Raw genomic sequence first — 19,246 nt, 5'->3', positions numbered from 1 at the left:
TCGGGTGGGGTGTGTAATCGGGCGGGGTGTGTAATCGGGCGGGGTGTGTAATCGGGCGGGGTGTGTAATCAGGCGGGGTGTGTAATCGGGTGGGGTGTGTAATCAGGCGGGGTGTAATCAGGCGGGGTGTAATCGGGCGGGGTGTGTAATCAGGCGGGGTGTAATCAGGCGGGGTGTAATCGGGCGGGGTGTGTAATCGGGCGGGGCGTGTAATCAGGCGGGGTGTGTAATCGGGCGGGGTGTGTAATCAGGCGGGGTGTAATCGGGCGGGGCGTGTAATTGGGCGAGGTGTGTAATCGGACGGGGAGTCTAATTGGGCGGGGTGTGTAATCGGGCGGGGTGTGTAATCGGATGGGGAGTCTAATCGGGCGGGGTGTGTAATCGGGCAGGGCGTGAAATCGACAGCCAATTCGCCACCACCTTTTTTGCGCTGTTGCCGAGGGCCAATTTCACCACTCCCCTCCCCTCCCCAGTTTGGTATCTGCCCATGTTACCAATTTGTATTGACTTTCTGAATGCAACTCTTTGTTCAGCCAACAAGATTCTTACAGTGTAAAAAGTTTCATAGCATCTAGTTTACTGTCGTCATGTAAATTACCAAAATTGTATAAAATGAGATGTTAGAAAATGGAAATAGTAGAAAAGAGATTTAGAAACTGCCAAATATTATTGGAGTCTGTAAATATTATCTCTATTGTTTTGAGTTTTTAGTTGCTGTACACAGCTTTAAAAAATCCTATCTGCTTACTGTAACGTGCATGCTCATACAGAACTGAACCAGCACCAGGAGTTCAACACTCGGATGTATACAAGATGCTACACGACAACCAGGAGGAAACTCATGAGCCAAGGCAATCTGGGTCCTTCCGAGCAATCCAGGATTACCTGGAGACAGAGGAAAGTGGTGAGCAGCACTGGCTCCTTGCCTTTATTAGTGCAAAGCATGGTGACCTAGCTGGGCTCAGAAGATTTAATTGAACCATATTATTTAGAAAGTTAAGGGGTGGTTTGATTGAAGTGTTCAGGATATTAAGGGGAACTGAGGGTTGGTAGAGAGAAACTATTTCCGCTGGTTGGGGATTCTGGGACTAGGGGGCCTAGTCTAAAAAATTAGAGCCAGACCTTTCAGGAGTGAAGTTAGGAAACACTTCTACACACAAAGGGTGGTAGAAGTTTGGAACTCTCTTTCGCAAACAGCAATTTGATGCTGGACCAATTGTTAATTTTAAATCTGAGATTGATAGATTTTTGTTAGCCAAAGGTATTAAGGGATATGGGCGAAGGCGGGTATATGGAGTTAAGTCACAGATCAATCATGATCTCATTGAATAGCAGAACAAGCTCGAGGGGCTAAATGGCCTCCTCCTGTTCCTATGTTCCTATCATACGTGTTTAATCACAGGGCCTAGGCATCTGTCCCATTGTTGGTATTCATTTGTTTGCGACATCAATGGGTGAAGGGATACTTGGGCTCAAGAGGTGAGTCACGGTGCAATGCATATAGACTGGAAGGAAGTCATTTCTACTTGGGTGTGGTGACACTAGAAGGGATTGCGGAAATAACTCATTGTATGAATCACAGATATATTACCACCTCTCACTTTGTTTATGTACAGAGCAAAGGGTCCACATAATGGCTGATTGGACAGCGATATTAGCTCAATGGACCGCAGCTAAATTTGTGTAGCTGGCCTGTAGATTGTTCAACAGTGACTATTTCAAATTCAGAATTGTTTTTAACCATGATCTAACTTTGTGCAAGGTGACCAAGGGAACCATCCCGTGGTTACTAGAAGTGTGAGGGCTCCAGTGACAAAGGTTGGTGCCTCAGCAGGAAGTGTCCAAAAGCTGCCGCTATGTGACAAATGTGGAAATGGAATAGTGTAAGTATCTTTACAAAGCGAGAAGGTTTACTGTAATAGCAACAAGATGAATCCTGCTTGAAAACAGGTTTTAAGCTTCCCTACCTCCCTTCCCTATTGCTGCCTAATGTACAAGTTGAAAATCAGTTGTATTGCTTTGAGCCATAGTATAGAAATTGTACCACAAGAGGGGGCCATTCAGCCCATCTTGTATGTGCTTAATTTAAGCCCCTCTTGGGTACTAATTTTATAAAGTTCCTTTCTCTTGCTCTCTCCCATCTTCCTGCTTTTCCAATAAAACCGCTATGGGAAACTAGGTAGTGTTGTGGATTAGCCCACTGCCCTTGCCCCTCTGAGGTCTGCATGTCAAACCAGCCCGGACTGATGGGATGACTGCAAGAGTCCGACATGAATTGAGTTTGCCAGCCTCGTGTGTGGATGTTGGTTCACGTGTCTGGAGGGAGGCTCAGTCAACCGTCACCAGGTGCCAGTCACGTCACAATCATAATTCCCACTGTTACATGGGAAGCTCCAGGTGTCATACAGCCTACAGGGAGACTAATCCTTCAGTTCCCTGAATTAGATTATTATAAAACAGTCGTGTGATAGGACAGGTTTTTATGCTATAAAATGTTGTGCATTGAATGAAACTTTTAATTTTAATACAACCGCTCTCCACAGACTAACTCCCACCTAACTAATAAAACTTAACTTCTCATCGTTTAGCACACAAATGTGGGGGGATGTCTTCCTCTGCCTGCTGTGTGTAACAAAATCATCAATCTGCTTATAAAAGGTTTACAATTTTGTTGCACATTCTGCGAAGAGCAAGTCTTCCTTCCCCTGCGATTAGAGCTTATAAAAGGAACATCTGCATCCATCTGGCTCTTCAGTGCTGTTCCAAAGCTGTCAATCACTCAGCAATGGCCCATCTGTTTAAAAGGGATAGCAGTAACCACCAAAAGTTGTTTAGTAAACTCATTTGGGGACAAAAAATGAAACATGGATGTTCTGGTTCTTCCTCCTCCTCCCCAGCAAAGACAGTAGCCTGGAAATTCTGGACAGTGGTGGTGGGGGGTGGGGACAGTGGAGGATGATAATCTGACATGACAGGTGGGGTGGGTGGGGGCAGGAAGGGGGCTGACTTCAGGCATGTATCGTGGGCATTTCTGAGCCATTCCTGAAATCCCGCCCAGCTTTGCCCCTGATGGGCCCAGTTAATCCTACACCCTGCTGAGATCAGGCATGGGTTTTGTTTTGGGCTCCTGAAGGCCCCAAAGGTAATCAATCCTAAAGATTAGCATAAGAATTCCCCTGTGGAGAAAAAAGATGTTTTTCTTTCGACCTGGTAAAGCCTCAATGCCCCACTATTGGAGTGGCAGGGTGCTGGCCCAAGTCCTCACCAGGACAAGTGCCTCTGTTGCACCGTTACAGGTGCCGACCAGCGGCCCCCGAACATTGAAATGACCCTGTCCTTGGGAATTGGGACAAAGGAGCGGGTGGAAGTGCCATTCCATCACACTTCTTACCCCCCCCCCCCCCCACATCCCCCTCAAAAGGGGCCCACAGAAGATCTGGTCTTGTACCTCTTTAAAGGTAGAAGTGTTAAATGTCAACGAAAACATGAGTATCTATTTGAATGTGCCTGGTCCTCAAACTCTTGCCCTTTCCCCTTTTACTGTTCTAACTTTAATGACCTAGCCTTCGGGCCCGATTTTTTGAGTAGCCAAATCCGCCTGCAGCCTGTTTCAGGCATGCATCCTGGGTGATTAAAAATTGCGTGATTCAGTTTCACGTGAGGCGCACTTCGGGGTCAATCTACTGTGGGAGATCGCGGCCTGATTTTGGACTGCGATCCGCCTATTTCACAGCCGAAAAATGGGCGCATCGATGTCCAATATCTCCCCCCACCCCCATCCCCACCCGCGTTACTTTCAGTTCCTAAATCGTAAAATTGTGTCCTCACTGGATACTTGGACTCTAACTTAATTATTGTACAATAATTCTTACGCAGCGGTACAGTGGTCAAGGCCCGTGACAAGTATCGTCACCCAGAATGCTTTGTCTGCTCCGACTGCGACATGAACCTCAAGCAGAAGGGTTACTTTTTCATAGAAGGACAGCTGTACTGTGAAGTCCATGCAAGAGCACGAACGAAACCACCAGAGGGATATGATGCTATGCCCGTTTATCCGAATATGAAGGCTTGAATTTCCTGCAGAGAAGTCAAAGGAAATAACAGATCAGATCCATTACTATGAGAAGCCTATCTTGTCGTTATTTTTCTGAATCTCACAAAATGTGGTTAATCTTTAAATGCAAATGGTCTTCCACAGCAAGATATATTTACAAAATGCAACTTGTTTAATTAGCCCCGTTAGCCGATAGCTACCCTGTAGACCTAGCAAAGAAAAAAACCATTCTTCACATTGGCATGTTGATGCAGCGAATTATATAAACAACTTAGTCTGTATAATCACATCAGTTAAAGCAATAAAATCAATGCGTTGTTAAAACATATTGTACAGTGAGTGCAAACGAAAGGAACTGAGCACCAGGCCGCTGGGCTTCTGAAATGTACACGTGGATATTAAACAATTGTACTGGCAGACTACATCATAATTTAATGGTATTGTGGGTACTTTTTTTTACCAAAAGCAGACATTATTAAATCATTGTGTTGGAACACATAAATGCATATGTTTATGGCATTGTGGACACTTTTATACAAAATATATGGGGATGGTGCGGGAAGGTGGAGTTGAGGTAGAAGATCAGCCATGGTCAGAGCAGACTCGAGGGGCCAGATGGCCTACTCCTGCTCCTATTTCTTACGTTGTTAATACACATTAAACGTTTACATCTAGTTGGTTTGTTGGGATTTAACCATCGCCCAGCAGATTTAAAAATTAGTTGCCAGATGTTAATATATTACTATTATAAATAATAAAAACTATTATCTTCATACATCAAAGGTGGCTGAAAACCATCCTCCAATAAAAGCATAGGTGCCACCTGCGTGGAAGGAGGTCACCATCTGTGTCAATGAAGTCACCGAGCTGATATCAGAGGAGCAAGGCAAAGGTAAGTGCGTTCTTCAGTGTGCACACATTTCTTCTAGAGCCCATCAACCTTGGCACAAACCTAAACTGGGAACTGCCACACCCTCAGGGAGGCACCGTTTTAAGCATTGTACATGGTCACTGCTCTTTTGCACACTCTTCCCTATTGCCTAAGCTGAAGGTGGAGGTAGCAGCCAAGGAACAATAAACAAATGTTAAGTCTTGTGGTACCCCACTGTTGTGAGCAGGTTTCTCAGTGGGGTCAGCAGCCATGGAGACAGAGGAATAGCCCCGTTCTTCTCACAGCCACCCACCCAGTGTTTCCCTGCTTCAAACAATGCAGGTACCGTGGAAAGCAGCAGAATAAAAGCACCACGGCCGCTTCCTGGATTAAGTACTCTGACACACAGAGGAGTGCTCTTGTGGTTAGATACCATCTGAACAGTAATGGAGTGCAAATCATTTCTGTTCATGAAGAATGTGGGGTTGATATGAAGAGCCCTGATGCCCATTTGGTTCCATGTGTGTTGCTTTCCATTCGAGGGAACCCTGCTGCCCATCTGTCCAGCTGATGCATCCTTTCCACGCAGCATTTGTCATTCACCTCATACACATGTACACTGCAGACTGCCTGATGTGACAGTTGTCTCCTGGTGGCTGGAAAGGATGTAGTAGTGTGAAAACCTCATTCTGTGGTAACCTTCACGTGTACTGGAGAAGTCACCACAATGCAGATGTTTTCTGCATCTCTGCAGGAGATGGCACATTTCTGTACCAACCCGTCTTGGGAAGCGGAGGAATGAAGACAAGCCACCTTCTCACATCTCCACATACACGTAAAAGGGTCTATTAACCTGGCTCCACGGTAGTGATGGCTGTACAAAAGACACCTCAGGGGTCAGTCACTGCAGTTGCATTTCTTGGTCCCTCACAGACTTCTTCCTCATCTCAATGTTGCAATTCATTTAAAACCCATAAAGGAATACTCAAGCTCACTTTTTTGTGTGGTATGATTTGAATGAAAGAAGGGAATTAAGAATTTTTTTATGCAGCAAGTTGTGATCTGGAATGCATAGTCTGTAATGGTGGTGGAAGCAGATTCAATAGTAGCTTTCAAAAGAGAATTGGATAAATACTTGAAAAGGAAAACGTTGCAGGGCTATGAGGAAAGAGCAGAGGAGTGGGACTAATTGGAGAGCTCTTTCAAAGAGCCTGTACAGGCACCATGGGCCGAATGGCCTCCTTCTAGAACATAAAAACATAAGAAATAGGAGCCGGAGTAGGCCATTTGACCCCTCGAGCCTGCTCCACCATTCAACAAGATCATGGCTGATCTTTGAGCTCAACTCCACCTTACCACACTATCCCCATATCCCTTAGTTCCCAAAAATTTATCGACCTCTGTCTTGAATACACTCAATGACTGAGCATCCACAGTTCTCTGAGGTCGAGAATTCCAAAGATTCACAACCCTTTGAGTGAAGAAATGTCTCCTTGTCTCAGTCCTAAATGGCCGACCTCTTATTCTAAGACTGTGACCCCGTGTTCTAGATTCCCCAGCCAGGGGAAACATTTTCTCAGCATTAACCCCGTCAAACCCCTTAAGAGTTTTACATGTTTCAATGAGATCACCTCTCATTCTTCTAAACTCTAGGGAATATAGGGCTAGTCTACACAATCTCTCCTCATAGGGCAATCCCCTCATCCCAGGAACCAGTCTAGTGAACCTTCGTTGCACTCCCTCTGTGATGTAAGATTCAATGACATGAAGGAAATTATTGGTAGTGAGAGAAAAAACTCAAAAAATTGAGGACTACCCAGCAGAACCAGCCATAGAGCAAAGTGCAGCAAGGGAGAAATAAAACTGCAAGCAAAAATTACCTGGTTCAAAAGCCTAATTTCTAACTTTAAGAGGCCTATTTGAGCAGGCCATGTCCCAACCTTCCCTGCGCTTGTGGACACAGACTCGCCCAAAGACATGAGATATGGCGAGGGGCCTGTAATGGGGATATTTTAATATTTAACTGGTTTTTTGCATGTCTCAGTTTTTGTCTGAATTAACACGTCACAAAATCAGGGCTTACATGTATACATATTTTATTATTTAGTTGTTATGTTATTTTACACCCATGACATTGTTTGATTGTTATATATGTCCATATATATTGTAGGATTGACATATTCCAAAAAAATATATAAAGCAATGCTATTTTATTCAATGTTAATTTGTTTTGCATTTTTATGTCTTGTTACACTTTGCATTGGGAACAGCAGGCCAATAGATGGGGCAATTTATTTATACTCACACTGATAACATTTTCTTGGGGTAATACTCAACAAGACACCAAGAGTATCTCTGTCTGATCAGCTTAGCTTTCTATAGTCACCAGAAGCCCTCTCCCCAGATCTGATATTTCACCCTATAGAGGGTAGCTCCACCCTCCTTGATGCTATTACATATCCATAGAATTAAATAGAATCTACAGCGCTGAAACAGGCTATTCGGCCCAACTGGTCTATGCTGTTGCTTATACTCCACACGAGCCTCCTCCCACTCTAATTATATCTCCTCACCCTGCCCCCATATCCCTTCATTCCCTATGTATCAAGCCTCCCTTAAATACATCCGTTTTATCTGTTCCAACCACTCCATGTGGCAGCGAGTTCCATACTCTCACCACTCTGTGGAAAGAAATTCCTCCAAAATTCTTCATTTGATCCATTAGTGACTACCTTTATATTTTATGCCCCTTTGTTCTGGACTCACCCACAAGGCAAACAATTTCTCCATGTCCACCCTATCAAACCCCTTCATAATTTTAAAAGCCTTTATCAGGACTCCTCTTTTCCAGAGAAAAGAGCCCCAGTCTGCTCAATCTTTCCTGATAGTTGCACCCTCTGAATTCCGGTAACATCCTTATAAATCTTTCCTGTGCTTTCTCCAGTGCTTCAGTATCCTTTTTGTAGTATGGAGACCAGAACTGTGTATGTGGACCAGAAGTGTGGTCTAACCAAGGTTCTATACATTGCCTCCCTTTTGCATTCAATTCCTCTAGAAATTAATTATTTTGCACTCTTTCTAACCTTATCAACTTGAATTGCTGCTTTTAGCAACATATTGACCAGATCTCTTTGGTCCTCCGTCAGAAGCTAACCCCTTACCTTGTAGTAGTGTATATGGAAGAAGTAAGTTATTATTTATGAAAATTGTGTTATGACAAGAGTGCCAGATTATTGTTTTCCTGAAGAGAGGGGGGGAACATCTGAAGACCCTGCAGAACCTGGGGATCTGTCATTAGTTTGTCCAGTGAAGGATGAAAAGAAAGACGTGCATTTATATGTCACCTTATCACATCTCGCAAAGATCTCAAAGTGCTTCACATTTGCCTGGAAGTTCCATTGGGGTTCTCCAGTGTTTCAAACGATCTCCCAGTGTTACAGCAGGGGATTGGGAGAACACTGTGGAGATTTAGGACTACAATGAATTATTTTGAAATACATTGACTGTTGTTATGTAGGTAAGCACATAAAATCAAAATGTGCTGTATGTAGAATGATGAAAATATGGTAGTTAGATAGAAATGACAGCTGCTTTCAGCAGCTTTTGAAGGCAGAATTTATAGGGCACCAGTGTAATGGCAGAGCCATTGCTTCATAATGCAGTATGACCATGTTCCATTAGCCGATAGTTCCCGCTGGCAACTAACTTAATGTAGGGCTTGTTGAGTACAATACACAGCGAGTAAGTTGAATTCCTGCTTTCTTGTTCTCAGTTGATTTACCCCGCAGATTTAGACTGAACCTCAGTACATTGTATTACATGACTGTAAGCTAATTACACTCCAAGCATATTTTATTTCTTAAAATGCAAGCAGGAATTTTGATCTGTAAGCTAATATGGCACATTTATTCTTTCATCTCTTGCACTAATAAGAAAAAAAGAACTTGCATTTGATACAAAAAAAGAACTTGCATTTGATACAGCACCTCAGCATGTTTCTCAGGACAGTGCAAAGCACTTCACATCCAATGAGTTACTTTTTCTAGTACAATTACTGTTAGGTGGGTAAACAAACAGTGAAAGAGATGAGGAACTTGTTCATCTGTTTTTTGGTGGTATTGGTTGAGGGAATGATATTGGCCAGACAGCCAAGAGAATTCTCCGCTCTTTCATCAAATACTGGCATGAAAGCCCCCTGAACTGGCCAATGGGACCTCAGTTTAATGTCTCATCTGAAAGACAGTACCGACAATGCAGCACTCCTGCAGTACTGTACTCACAACCTTCCGACTCAGTGCTGAGTGCTACCAACTGAGCCAAGCTAAGATAGTGCGCCACATTTCTTTAAAACCAGATCTACCGTGGGATGTTCAACTCCACTTTGCTCCTCAGTGACTCTGGCAATTACACAATGCTGTAATTATAATAAAAACGGAAAATGCTGGAAATACTCAGCATCTGTGGAGAGAGAAACAGAGTTAACGTTTCAGGTCGATGACCCTTCATCAGAACTCTTTACTTTTTAATTATAATATTTTATTCCCTGTTGATACCGTTGAACTTGGTCCACGTGATCTTCTGGACTGGTTTCAATCACCTGAGGGGGTCGAAGAGGAATTTTCAAAAGTATTTTTACCCTTATTGGCCCTGGGTTTTATCTCTGGTTTTTCTGCCTCTCCCAGGAGATTACATGGCTGTAGGGGTGGGCGGTGTGGGGAGTGGGAAGAAGTGTTTGGCCTTGGTGGTCTGGCCACCATTGCATGGCGCAGGCTTGATGGACCAGCTGGTCTTTTCCTGCCCGTCAATTTTGTATATTCGTATGTGATCTACTTCAGTTAAACCTCCCCCTCATGAATAACAATCACACAATATTTAAATGTCTTACTTAATTTTCAGGGTGTAGCTAAATCAACGCATTTCATATATTTATTGCAAGAGTTAAATTTGCCATTGTTTTATGAGTCAGTTTCTCATTTATAATGGCCCAGAAATTCGGGTCGGGAGCTTCCCGCGGGTGCAAGCCCCCGACCTGCACTTACCTTGCGCGCCGGCAGTTGAGCTGTAGGGCCCCGTGGAATTCCGATCCAGGGCCTGGCCCAGCTGCCGGCGCGCTGTGCTTGCATGTCCCAGGGGCGCAGTTAGTTCGATGCGTCCCCTGGGATCACGTGGGCCATGGGCAGCCAATCGGATAAGGGAATGCTCCATTCATAAGTATTGACACGAAGACCTGTCAAGATTTATAAATACTATGGCCCCAAAATAGCAGTAAACCTTCAAATACATTTTTTTTAAATCACACTTTTTAAATAAACTATAAATTACATTAAATAACTATTTTAAACAATAATTTAAATTTTTGAAAAAAATAATTTTATATTCTAACGGGGCTAAAAATAAACTTACCTTGCTTTAAAGTATTTAAAAATAATAAACCTGTGGAAAAAATGTTTTAATTTTAATTAATTGACCACTTATCTTGTAAAAAGCAGGCCTTACGCCTGCTTTTTACATTTCTAAATTCTAAAGACTTACCCTCCTGGAGAAACCTGTAAAAAAAACGTAAGTTCAAAGCGCATGTGCAGACTCCCCCGCGCACGCGTTCGAACTCTAAACACCTGCTTTCAGAGGAACGGAAGTGCCGGTTTCCCGCGCATGCGCAGTGCAGGCAGGAAACCGGCACTTCCATCGGGCCCACGCGTGAGTACCCAGCGCGTACTCACCCGTGGAGACCCGAATTTCTGGGCCAATGTGATTTTCTGAAGCTGTGGCTGAAACCTGCACTGAAGGCCATTCTGCCACAAGAGGGAACTATGGAGCTTTCCATGTTAGATTTGCCACTAAGTGTTCCCAAAAGAGAGTTGACTAATTGAACAAAATAAAAAGAAAATACTGCCGATGCTGGAAATCTGAAATAAAAACAGAAAATGCTGGAGATACTCAGCAGGTCAGGCAGCATCTGTGAAGAGAGAAACAGAATTAACGTTTCAGGTCGATGACCTTTCGAAAGGTCATCGACCTGAAACGTTAACTCTGTTGACTAATTGAGATGTATGCAACCCCGGTGTCTTATTTGATTGGCTCCCACTTATGTCACTCAGATTAGCCCCTCCTCCATCTTCCTCAAAATTCTAGTTCACCTCCCCCATAATTAGTGTTTTCCAATTGGCTCTTCTTGAGCTGCAGAATCTTATTTAAAAATGCATTCTAAACTGGCACAGGATGCGATGCTCAGCTTGAAGGCAATGGGTAGGTTTTCAGCCAATTTCTCCTAAGAAAACTTACTGTTGTATCCTAAATGACTTCTGAACTGGATATCGAAGTAAGCCAAGAAAATATAACATGACCCTTTATTACTTATGGAACTGCTTGTGGAATAGTGTGTCAAATGTGATCTCCATACTTAAGAAATATAAGCAGGATACAGAGGAGTGCAACAACAATTATTGCAGGATTTCAGTGACTAAGTTACAAAGATGGATGAGTGAAAATAAACGGATTCTCATTAGAAATAGGGAGCGTTAATGTGGGAAAGGATGTGATTCAAGTTTTTTGCACCTTAGATCAGCATGCTCAGACCAAACAAGCATGGATTAACAATTACAATAGCAAAATACTGCGGATGCTGGAAATCTGAAATAACAATAGAAAATGCTGGAAATACTCAGCAGGCCAGGCAGCATCCGTGGAGAGAGAAACAGAGTTAACGTTTCAGGTCTGGGGCCCTTCATCAGAACTGGAAAAAGCTGGAGATGTAACAGATATTAAGCAGGTGCAGAGACGGTGGGGGTCGGGGGGTGGTGGTTTAGGAGGGGAGGAAGGAATTGAAAGAACATACTGTGCTTATGTAAGAGGAAGGAAAGATAAAATGTTGCAAATGGGAATGGCAAAATCATACAGCATGAAAAATGGAGGCAGGGATTATTATCTGAAATTGTTGAACTCAATGTTGAGTCCGGCAGGCTGTAAAGTGCCTAATCGAAAGATGAGGTGCTGTTCCTCGAGCTTATGTTGAGCTTCATTGGAACAATGTAATAGGCCGAGGACAGAGAGATCAGAGTGGGAGTGAAGTGGAGAATTAAAGTGACAGGTGACTGGAAGCTCAGGGTCACCCTTACGGACTGAACGGAGGTGTTCCGCAAAGCGGTCGCCCAATCTGCGTTTGGTCTCCTCAGTGTAGAGGAGACCGCATCGTGAGCAGCGAATACAGTATATTAAATTGCAAGAAGTACAAGTAAATCACTGTTTCACCTGGAAGGGGTGTTTGGGGCCCTGGACAGTGGGAAGGGAGGAGGTAAAAGAGCATGTGTTGCATCTCCTGCGCTTGCACGGGAAGGTGCCAGGCGAAGGAGAAGGGATGTTAGGGGTGATTGAGGAGTGGACCAGGGTGTCGCGGAGGGAGTGGTCCCTTCGGAATGCTGAAAGGGGAGGTGAGGGGAAGATGTGTTTGGTGGTGAGATCACGCTGGAGGTGGCGGGAATGGCAGAGGATGATACGTTGAATGTGGAGGCTGGTGGTGTGAAAGGTGAGGACAAGGGGAGCCCTATCGTGGTTCTGGGAGGGAGGGGAAGGGGTGAGAGCAGAAGTGCGGGAAATGGAACGGACACGGTCAAGGGCTGTGTCAACCACAGTAGAGGGGAATCCTCGGTTGAGGAAAGAGGACGACTGTCGGAAGCACTGGTATGGAAGGTGGCATCATCAGAACAGACGCAGCGGAGACGGAGAAACTGGGAGAATGGAATAGAGTCCTTACAGGAAGCGGGGTGGGAGGAAGTGTAATCCAGGTAGCTGTGGGAGCCAGTGGGCTTGTAGTGGATGTTGGTCGAAAGCCGATCACCAGAAATGGAGACGGAGAAGTCAAGGAAGGGAAGAGAGGAGTCGGAGATGGACCATGTGAAGGTGAGGGAAGGGTGGAAATTGGAAGTAAAGTGAATGAACTTATCTAGTTCAGGGCGAGAGCAGGAAACGGCACCGATACAATCATCGATGTACCGGAAAAAGAGGTGAGGGAGGGGACCTGAGTAGGACTGGAACAAAGAGTGTGCCACATATCCCATGAACAGGCAGGCATAGCTAGGGCCCATGCAGGTTCCCATAGCAACACCTTTAATATGGAGGAAGTGAGTGGAGTCAGAGGAGAAGTTGTTCAATGGATTAGCAATTGATTGTTGTTGCCAATCATTGTAACCCCAGGGCATTGCTGCAGGAGTTATTCAGGGAAGTGTTCTCAGCCCAACCATCTTTAGCTTCTTCATCAGTGACCTTTCCTCCAACAATCAGTAGTGGGACTGCTTGCTGACAATTCCACAGTATTCAGCTCCATTCACAACTCCTCCGGTAATGAAGCAGCCCATGCAACCTACACCAGGACCTGGACAACATCTAGGTTTCAGCTGGCAAGTAGCAGGTAACATTTGCACTACATAAGTGCCAGGTAATAACTATCTGGAGCAAGAGAAAGCCCATCCATCTCTCCTTGATCTTCCATGGCACCAACGTTGCGGAGTTCCCCCACCTCCAACATCTTGGGAAGGACACCATTGACTAGAAGCTTAATATGCCAAAGACATCCAGCGATGGTCGCACCATGCGTTCTGTGCCAAAATTTTGAGCAGAGTCTTGGAGGCTTGTTGTACATAATAAGAGCCAGTTACAATTACAAGTTTCCTAGAGTTTTCAGCTATCTCTAGGCCATTGCTTCCACCTTTTGGAAAGACTGGCTATTTAGGGGGTGACTCATAGAGGCTGCCTCTTGGCAGATTCCCTACTGGTCATTTGCGCAGTGCCTGCTCCCCATCGATAACTGTCTGCTCTGTGTCAGTGGTGTAGTCGTCTGTTTCCTCATATTTTTAATCCCAACTACACCGTGGGCTTTCTTTGTAGTCTTTTTACCTCCCGACACCTTTACCAAAGGTTATTCTTAATTTACTTTTCTCTTTTCTAGGAACTGATTCTTTCTGCTCAGGGTTTAGTCGTCCATCTTTCTCCAGTTACCTTCTTAATAAGGTCAATTTGACCACTTTCATCCCTTTTAGCCATTTTCCTAGCTGTACCTATATTTATTATTTCGGTTGATAATACTTTCTGAGCTATTTAAGTGGAGAGGCAAGGATTGATCAAAGATAGTCGGCATGGCTGTGTCAGGGGGAGATCATGTCTGACCAATTTGATTGAATTTTTCGAGGGGGTGACTAGGTGTGTGGATGAGGGTAGTGCAGTTGATGTAGTCTACGTGGACTTCAGTAAGGCTTTTGACAAAGTCCCGCATGGGAGACTGGTCAAGAAGGTAAGAGCCCATGGGATCCAGGGCAATTTGGCACATTAGATCCAAAATTGGCTTAGTGGCAGGAGGCAGAGGGTGATGGTCGAAGGTTGTTTTTGTGACTGGAAGCCTATGTCCAGTGGTGTACCGCAGGGATCGGTGGTGGGTCCTTTGCTGTTTGTAGTGTACATTAATGATTTAGATATGAATGTAGGAGGTATGATCAGTAAGTTCGCAGATGACACGAAAATTGGTGGAGTGGTATATAGCGAGGAGGGAAGCCTCAGGCTGCAGGACGATATAGATGGGTTGGTTAGATGGGCAGAACAGTGGCAAATGGAATTTAACCCTGAAAAGTGTGAGGTGATGCATTTTGGGAGGACTAACAAGGCAAGGGAATACACAATGAATGGTAGGACCCTAGGAAGGACAGAGGATCAGAGGGATCTTGGTGTGCATGTACATAGATCCCTGAAGGCAGGAGGACAGGTAGATAAGGTGCTTAAAAAGGCATATGGGATACTTGCCTTCATTAGCCGAGGTATAGAATATAAGAGCAGGGAGGTTATGATGGAGCTGTACAAAACGCTAGTTAGGCCACAGCTGGAATACTGTGTGCAGTTCTGGTCGCCACATTATAGGAAGGATGTAATTGCATTGGAGAGGGCGCAGAGGAGGTTCACCAGGATGTTACCTGGGCTGGAGAACTTCAGCTATGAAGAGAGACTGGACAGGCTGGGGTTGTTTTCCTTAGAGCAGAGAAGGCTGAGGGGGGACCTGATTGAGGTGTACAAAATTATGAGGGGCATATAGGGTAGATAGAAAGGAACTTTTCCCCTTAGCGAGAGGGGTCAAGATAAGGGGCAGGAGGTTTAGAGGGGATTTGAGGAAAAAAAATTTCACCCAGAGGTTGGTTGGAATCTGGAACTCCCTGACTGAAAGGGTGGTAGAGGCAGGAACCCTCACAACATTCAAGAAGCATTTAGATGAGCACTTGAAACACCATAGCATATAAGGCTATGGACCAAGTGCTGGAAAATGGGATTAGAGTAGACAGGGCTTGATGGCTGGTGCAGACACGATGGGCCGAAGAGCCTCTTTCTGTGCTGGATAACTCTATGACTCTGTGCTTTCCTCAACTAGTATGGGAGGATAATTCTAAGAACATAAGAAATAGGAGCAGGAGTAGGCCATTCGGCTCTTCGAGCCTGCTCCACCATTCAATGAGATCATGGCTGATCTTCTGCCTCAACTCCATTCACCGGCCCTATCGCCATATCCCTTGATGCCTTTACTAGTCAGAAATCTATCGACTTCTGTTTTGAATATACCCAATGACTGAGCCTCCACAGCCCTCTGGAGTAGAGAATTCCAAAGATTCACCACCCTCTGTGTGAAGAAATTTCTTCTCATCTCAGTCCTGAATGGCCTACCCTTTATCCTGAGGCTGTGATCCCTGGTTCTAGACTCCCCAGCCAAGGGAAACATTCTCCCAGCATCCATCCTATCAAGCCCTGTAATAATTTTGTCTGCTTCAATGAGATCCCCTCTCATTCTTCTGAATTCAAGAGAATACAAGCCTAGTTTACTCAACCTCTTCTCATACGACAGTCCAGCCATCCCAGGAATCAATCTCGTGAAACTTCGTTGCACTCCCTCTATGGCAAGTATATCCTTCCTTAGGTAAGGAGAGCAAAATTGTACACAGTACTCCAGGTGTGGTCTCACCAAGGCCCTATATAATTGGAGTAAGACTTCTTTACTCCTGTACTCAAATCCTCTTGCAATGAAGGCCGGCATACCATTTGCCTTCCTAATGGCTTGCTGCAGCTGCACATTCACTTTCAGTGACTCATGTACAAGGACACCCAGGTCCCTTTGAGCATCTGCATTCCCTAATCTTTCACCACAATACTCTACCTTTCTGTTTTTTCTACCAAAGTGGATAACTTCACATTTATCCACATTATATTCCATCTGCCATGTTCTTGCCCATTCACTGAGCTTGTCGAGATCCCCTTGAAGCCTCTTCACATCCTCTTCACAACTGACACTGCCACCTAGCTTTGTATCATCAGCAAATTTGGAAATGTTACATTTAGTCCCCTCATCCAAATCATTGATATAGATTGTGAATAGCTGGGGCCTAAGCACCGATCCTTGCGATACCCCACTAGTCACAGCCTGCCATCCTGAAAAAGACCCGTTTATCCGTACTCTTAGTTTTCTGTCTGTTAACCAATTCTCAATCCATGCTAGTATATTACCCCCAATTTCATGTGCCCTAATTTTGTTCACCCACCTCTTGTGTGGGACCTTATCGAAGGCCTTCTGAAAATCCAGATACACCACATCTACCGGTTCCCCTTTGTCTACTCCACTAGTTACATCCTCAAAGAACTCCAATAGGTTTGTCCAACAGGATTTCCCTTTCATAAATCCATGTTGACTCTGCCCAATCTTACTATTAGTTTCTAAGTGCCCAGTTATTGCATCCTTTATAATAGATTCCAGCATTTTCCCAACTACTGATGTGAGGCTAACAGGTCTGTAGTTCCCCGATTTCTCTCTCCCTCCTTTCTTAAATAGTGGGGTTACATTTGCTATCCTCCAATCTACAGGAACCATTCCAGAATCTATAGAATTTTGGAAGATGACAACCAATGCGTCCACTATCCCAATGGTCACCTCTTTCAAAACCCTAGGATGTAGGTGTGGTGATTATTCTTGTTTTGTAAGAAGTATTGTGATTGGTTGTCTGTTTCCTGCCTTGAGATGTATGCTGTAAACTCATTGGTAGTTGATGTCATGTGATTTGTGGTGGCCATCTTAAATTCAGTTCTCTACAGCCTTGGTTGGGACTGGGTGTTGAAGATGTGCTGCTGGGTTTTTAAGGTTAATAAAGCCTAGATTTAGAAAGGCAAATCTACTCTTTATTTCAATTTATTAACCTTTTGTTAGAATGGAGCGATATCTTCAACCGGAACGATTTAATGCTGACCCTAATTCTGCAGGAGTGGATGATAAATGGAAACACTGGTATCGTACATTTAAAAACTTTTTGGGTGTGTTGGATCAAGAGTCTCTAAATAAGTTGAATATACTGATCAACTACATTGCTTCGGATGTGTATAAGTATATCTTGGACTGTGAAACTTACGAATTGGCTATTGCTACATTGGAAAAGATTTTTGTTGAACCAAAGAATGAGGTATTTGCACGTCATCTTCTATCTGCCCGTAGGCAGCAGGTGGGAGAATCTTTGGATGCTTATTTACAAGCACTTCGGCGCCTTGGTGCTAACTGTAATTATAAGGCCGTGTCGGCAGAAGAATATAAGGAAGAATCGGTACGGGATGCTTTTATTAATGGATTACTGTCTAGATCAATTCGTCAGCGGTTATTAGAAAATAAGACTTTGGATCTCAAGAGTGCTTTTGAGCAAGCCTCTACATTGGATTTGGCCCAGAGAAGTTCGGATTCTTACGCTCTTTTTAATCGGCCTGCGACTGTGGTTTCGGCAGTTCCGGATGAAAAGGAATTATGTGGACTTAATAGGAGTGGTTTACCAGATTCTGAAACAGTTTCTACTTCAGCTGCTGTTGCCTCTCGGATTCAGAAGTGTTATTTTTGTGGGAACGCCTGGCACCCTCGTCTGAAGTGTCCTGCTCGGGAGGCTGTGTGTAGTAAATGCGGCAAGAGAGGTCATTATGCACGTGTTTGTAAATCAATTGCCTCCTCTGCGACTATTCAGCCTTTAGATAGGGTGTTTATTGCATCAGTTTCTGCTGCCTTTGCTCATGGCCTAAATAAAGCTATAGTTACGGCCCAAATTAATGGGTTAGAAGTGAAGGCCCTTATAGATATGGGCAGTACCGAGAGTTTTATAAGTCTTCAGTTTGTGAAGGAGAAGCGTTTGAAAATTTCGCCTGTTACTTATCAGGTGTGTATGGCTCAGACGACTCTCACCTCGCAAGTAGCTGGTTGTTGCCTTGTGAAATTAATTCTTCTAGGTAATACGTATACTGATATACGTCTATCTGTTTTGCCTAATCTCTGTGCGGATATTTTGATTGGTCATGATGTGCTTCAATTACACGAGTCTTTCAGTCTTTCTTTTGGAGGAACTAAGCCACCTTTATCTATTTGTGGATTAACTTCTTTATCCATTTCTCCATTATCACTTTTTTCCAATTTGATGCCGGATTGTAAGCCAATTGCTACCAAGTCAAGAAGGTATAGCAGTCAGGATAAAGAATTTATTAATTCTGAAGTTCAACGGCTTTTATTGGAAGGAATCATTGAACCTAGTTGTTCGCCCTGGCGGGCACAAGTAGTTGTCACCACTAACGAGAGACATAAGAAACGATTGGTGATAGACTACTCTCAAACTATTAATAGGTATACTCAATTAGATGCGTACCCTTTGCCTAAGATTGATGAGCTTATCAACAAAGTATCTCAGTATAAGGTTTTTAGCACTATTGACCTAAAGAGTGCTTATCATCAGATTCCTATTGTTAAGAGGGATCAACCATATATGGCCTTTGAGGCTGGCGGAAAGCTGTATCAGTTTTGCCGAGTACCATTTGGTGTTACTAATGGTGTTGCCTGTTTTCAACGGGCAATGGATGCTTTTATAAGTGATAACTCTCTCTCTGACACCTTTTCATATTTAGATGACATCACGGTGTGTGGCAAATCAAGGGTGGAGCATGATTCTAATTTAGAAAGATTCCTTCAAGCTGCGGAAAAAGTTGGTTTAACTTTTAATAAAGAGAAGTGTATCTTTTCGACCACTGAGGTAAATCTACTGGGGTATATTATCTCGGGAAACAAGATTAAACCAGATCCAGAACGCCTGCGACCATTGATTGATTTACCTTGTCCTACTAATTCTAAGGCTTTGCAACGAGTTGTTGGACTGTTTTCTTATTATTCTAATTGGATTGCAAACTTTTTGCAGAAGATCCGACCCCTTATTCGGGTTACGACATATCCTCTATCATGGGAGGCCAGGACGTGTTTTGATAATTTCAAAAAGGATATCCTTGGAGCAGTT

General features: G+C 44.0%; 2 protein-coding genes across 4 annotated transcripts in view; both read left to right on the top strand.

The window, feature by feature from the left end:
• The window catches only part of pdlim3b (PDZ and LIM domain 3b), a 78,577-nt gene extending 71,434 nt beyond the window's left edge, over positions 1 to 7,143 (top strand). For both annotated transcript variants that reach the window (XM_085981471.1, XM_085981464.1), the window contains exons 5-7: positions 771 to 904; positions 1,763 to 1,883; positions 3,877 to 7,143. In XM_085981471.1, the coding sequence (XP_085837597.1) occupies positions 771 to 904; positions 1,763 to 1,883; positions 3,877 to 4,072 (451 nt within the window). In that variant the 3' untranslated portion in view covers positions 4,073 to 7,143. The remainder of the gene's footprint in view (positions 1 to 770; positions 905 to 1,762; positions 1,884 to 3,876) is intronic.
• A 78-nt stretch (positions 7,144 to 7,221) lies between these two features.
• Positions 7,222 to 19,246, top strand: part of LOC147124086 (coiled-coil domain-containing protein 110-like) — a 42,565-nt gene continuing 30,540 nt past the window's right edge. For both annotated transcript variants that reach the window (XM_085981452.1, XM_085981441.1), the window contains exon 1: positions 7,222 to 11,171. In XM_085981452.1, coding sequence (XP_085837578.1) covers positions 11,123 to 11,171 — 49 coding nt within the window. In that variant the 5' untranslated portion in view covers positions 7,222 to 11,122. The remainder of the gene's footprint in view (positions 11,172 to 19,246) is intronic.

This window comes from Somniosus microcephalus, chromosome 1 (genome assembly GCF_052327205.1).
Source record: "Somniosus microcephalus isolate GS21.2 chromosome 1, FLI_Smic_1.0, whole genome shotgun sequence".
Taxonomy (NCBI): Eukaryota; Metazoa; Chordata; class Chondrichthyes; order Squaliformes; family Somniosidae; genus Somniosus; species Somniosus microcephalus.
This window is presented reverse-complemented; position numbering and strand designations above follow the sequence as displayed.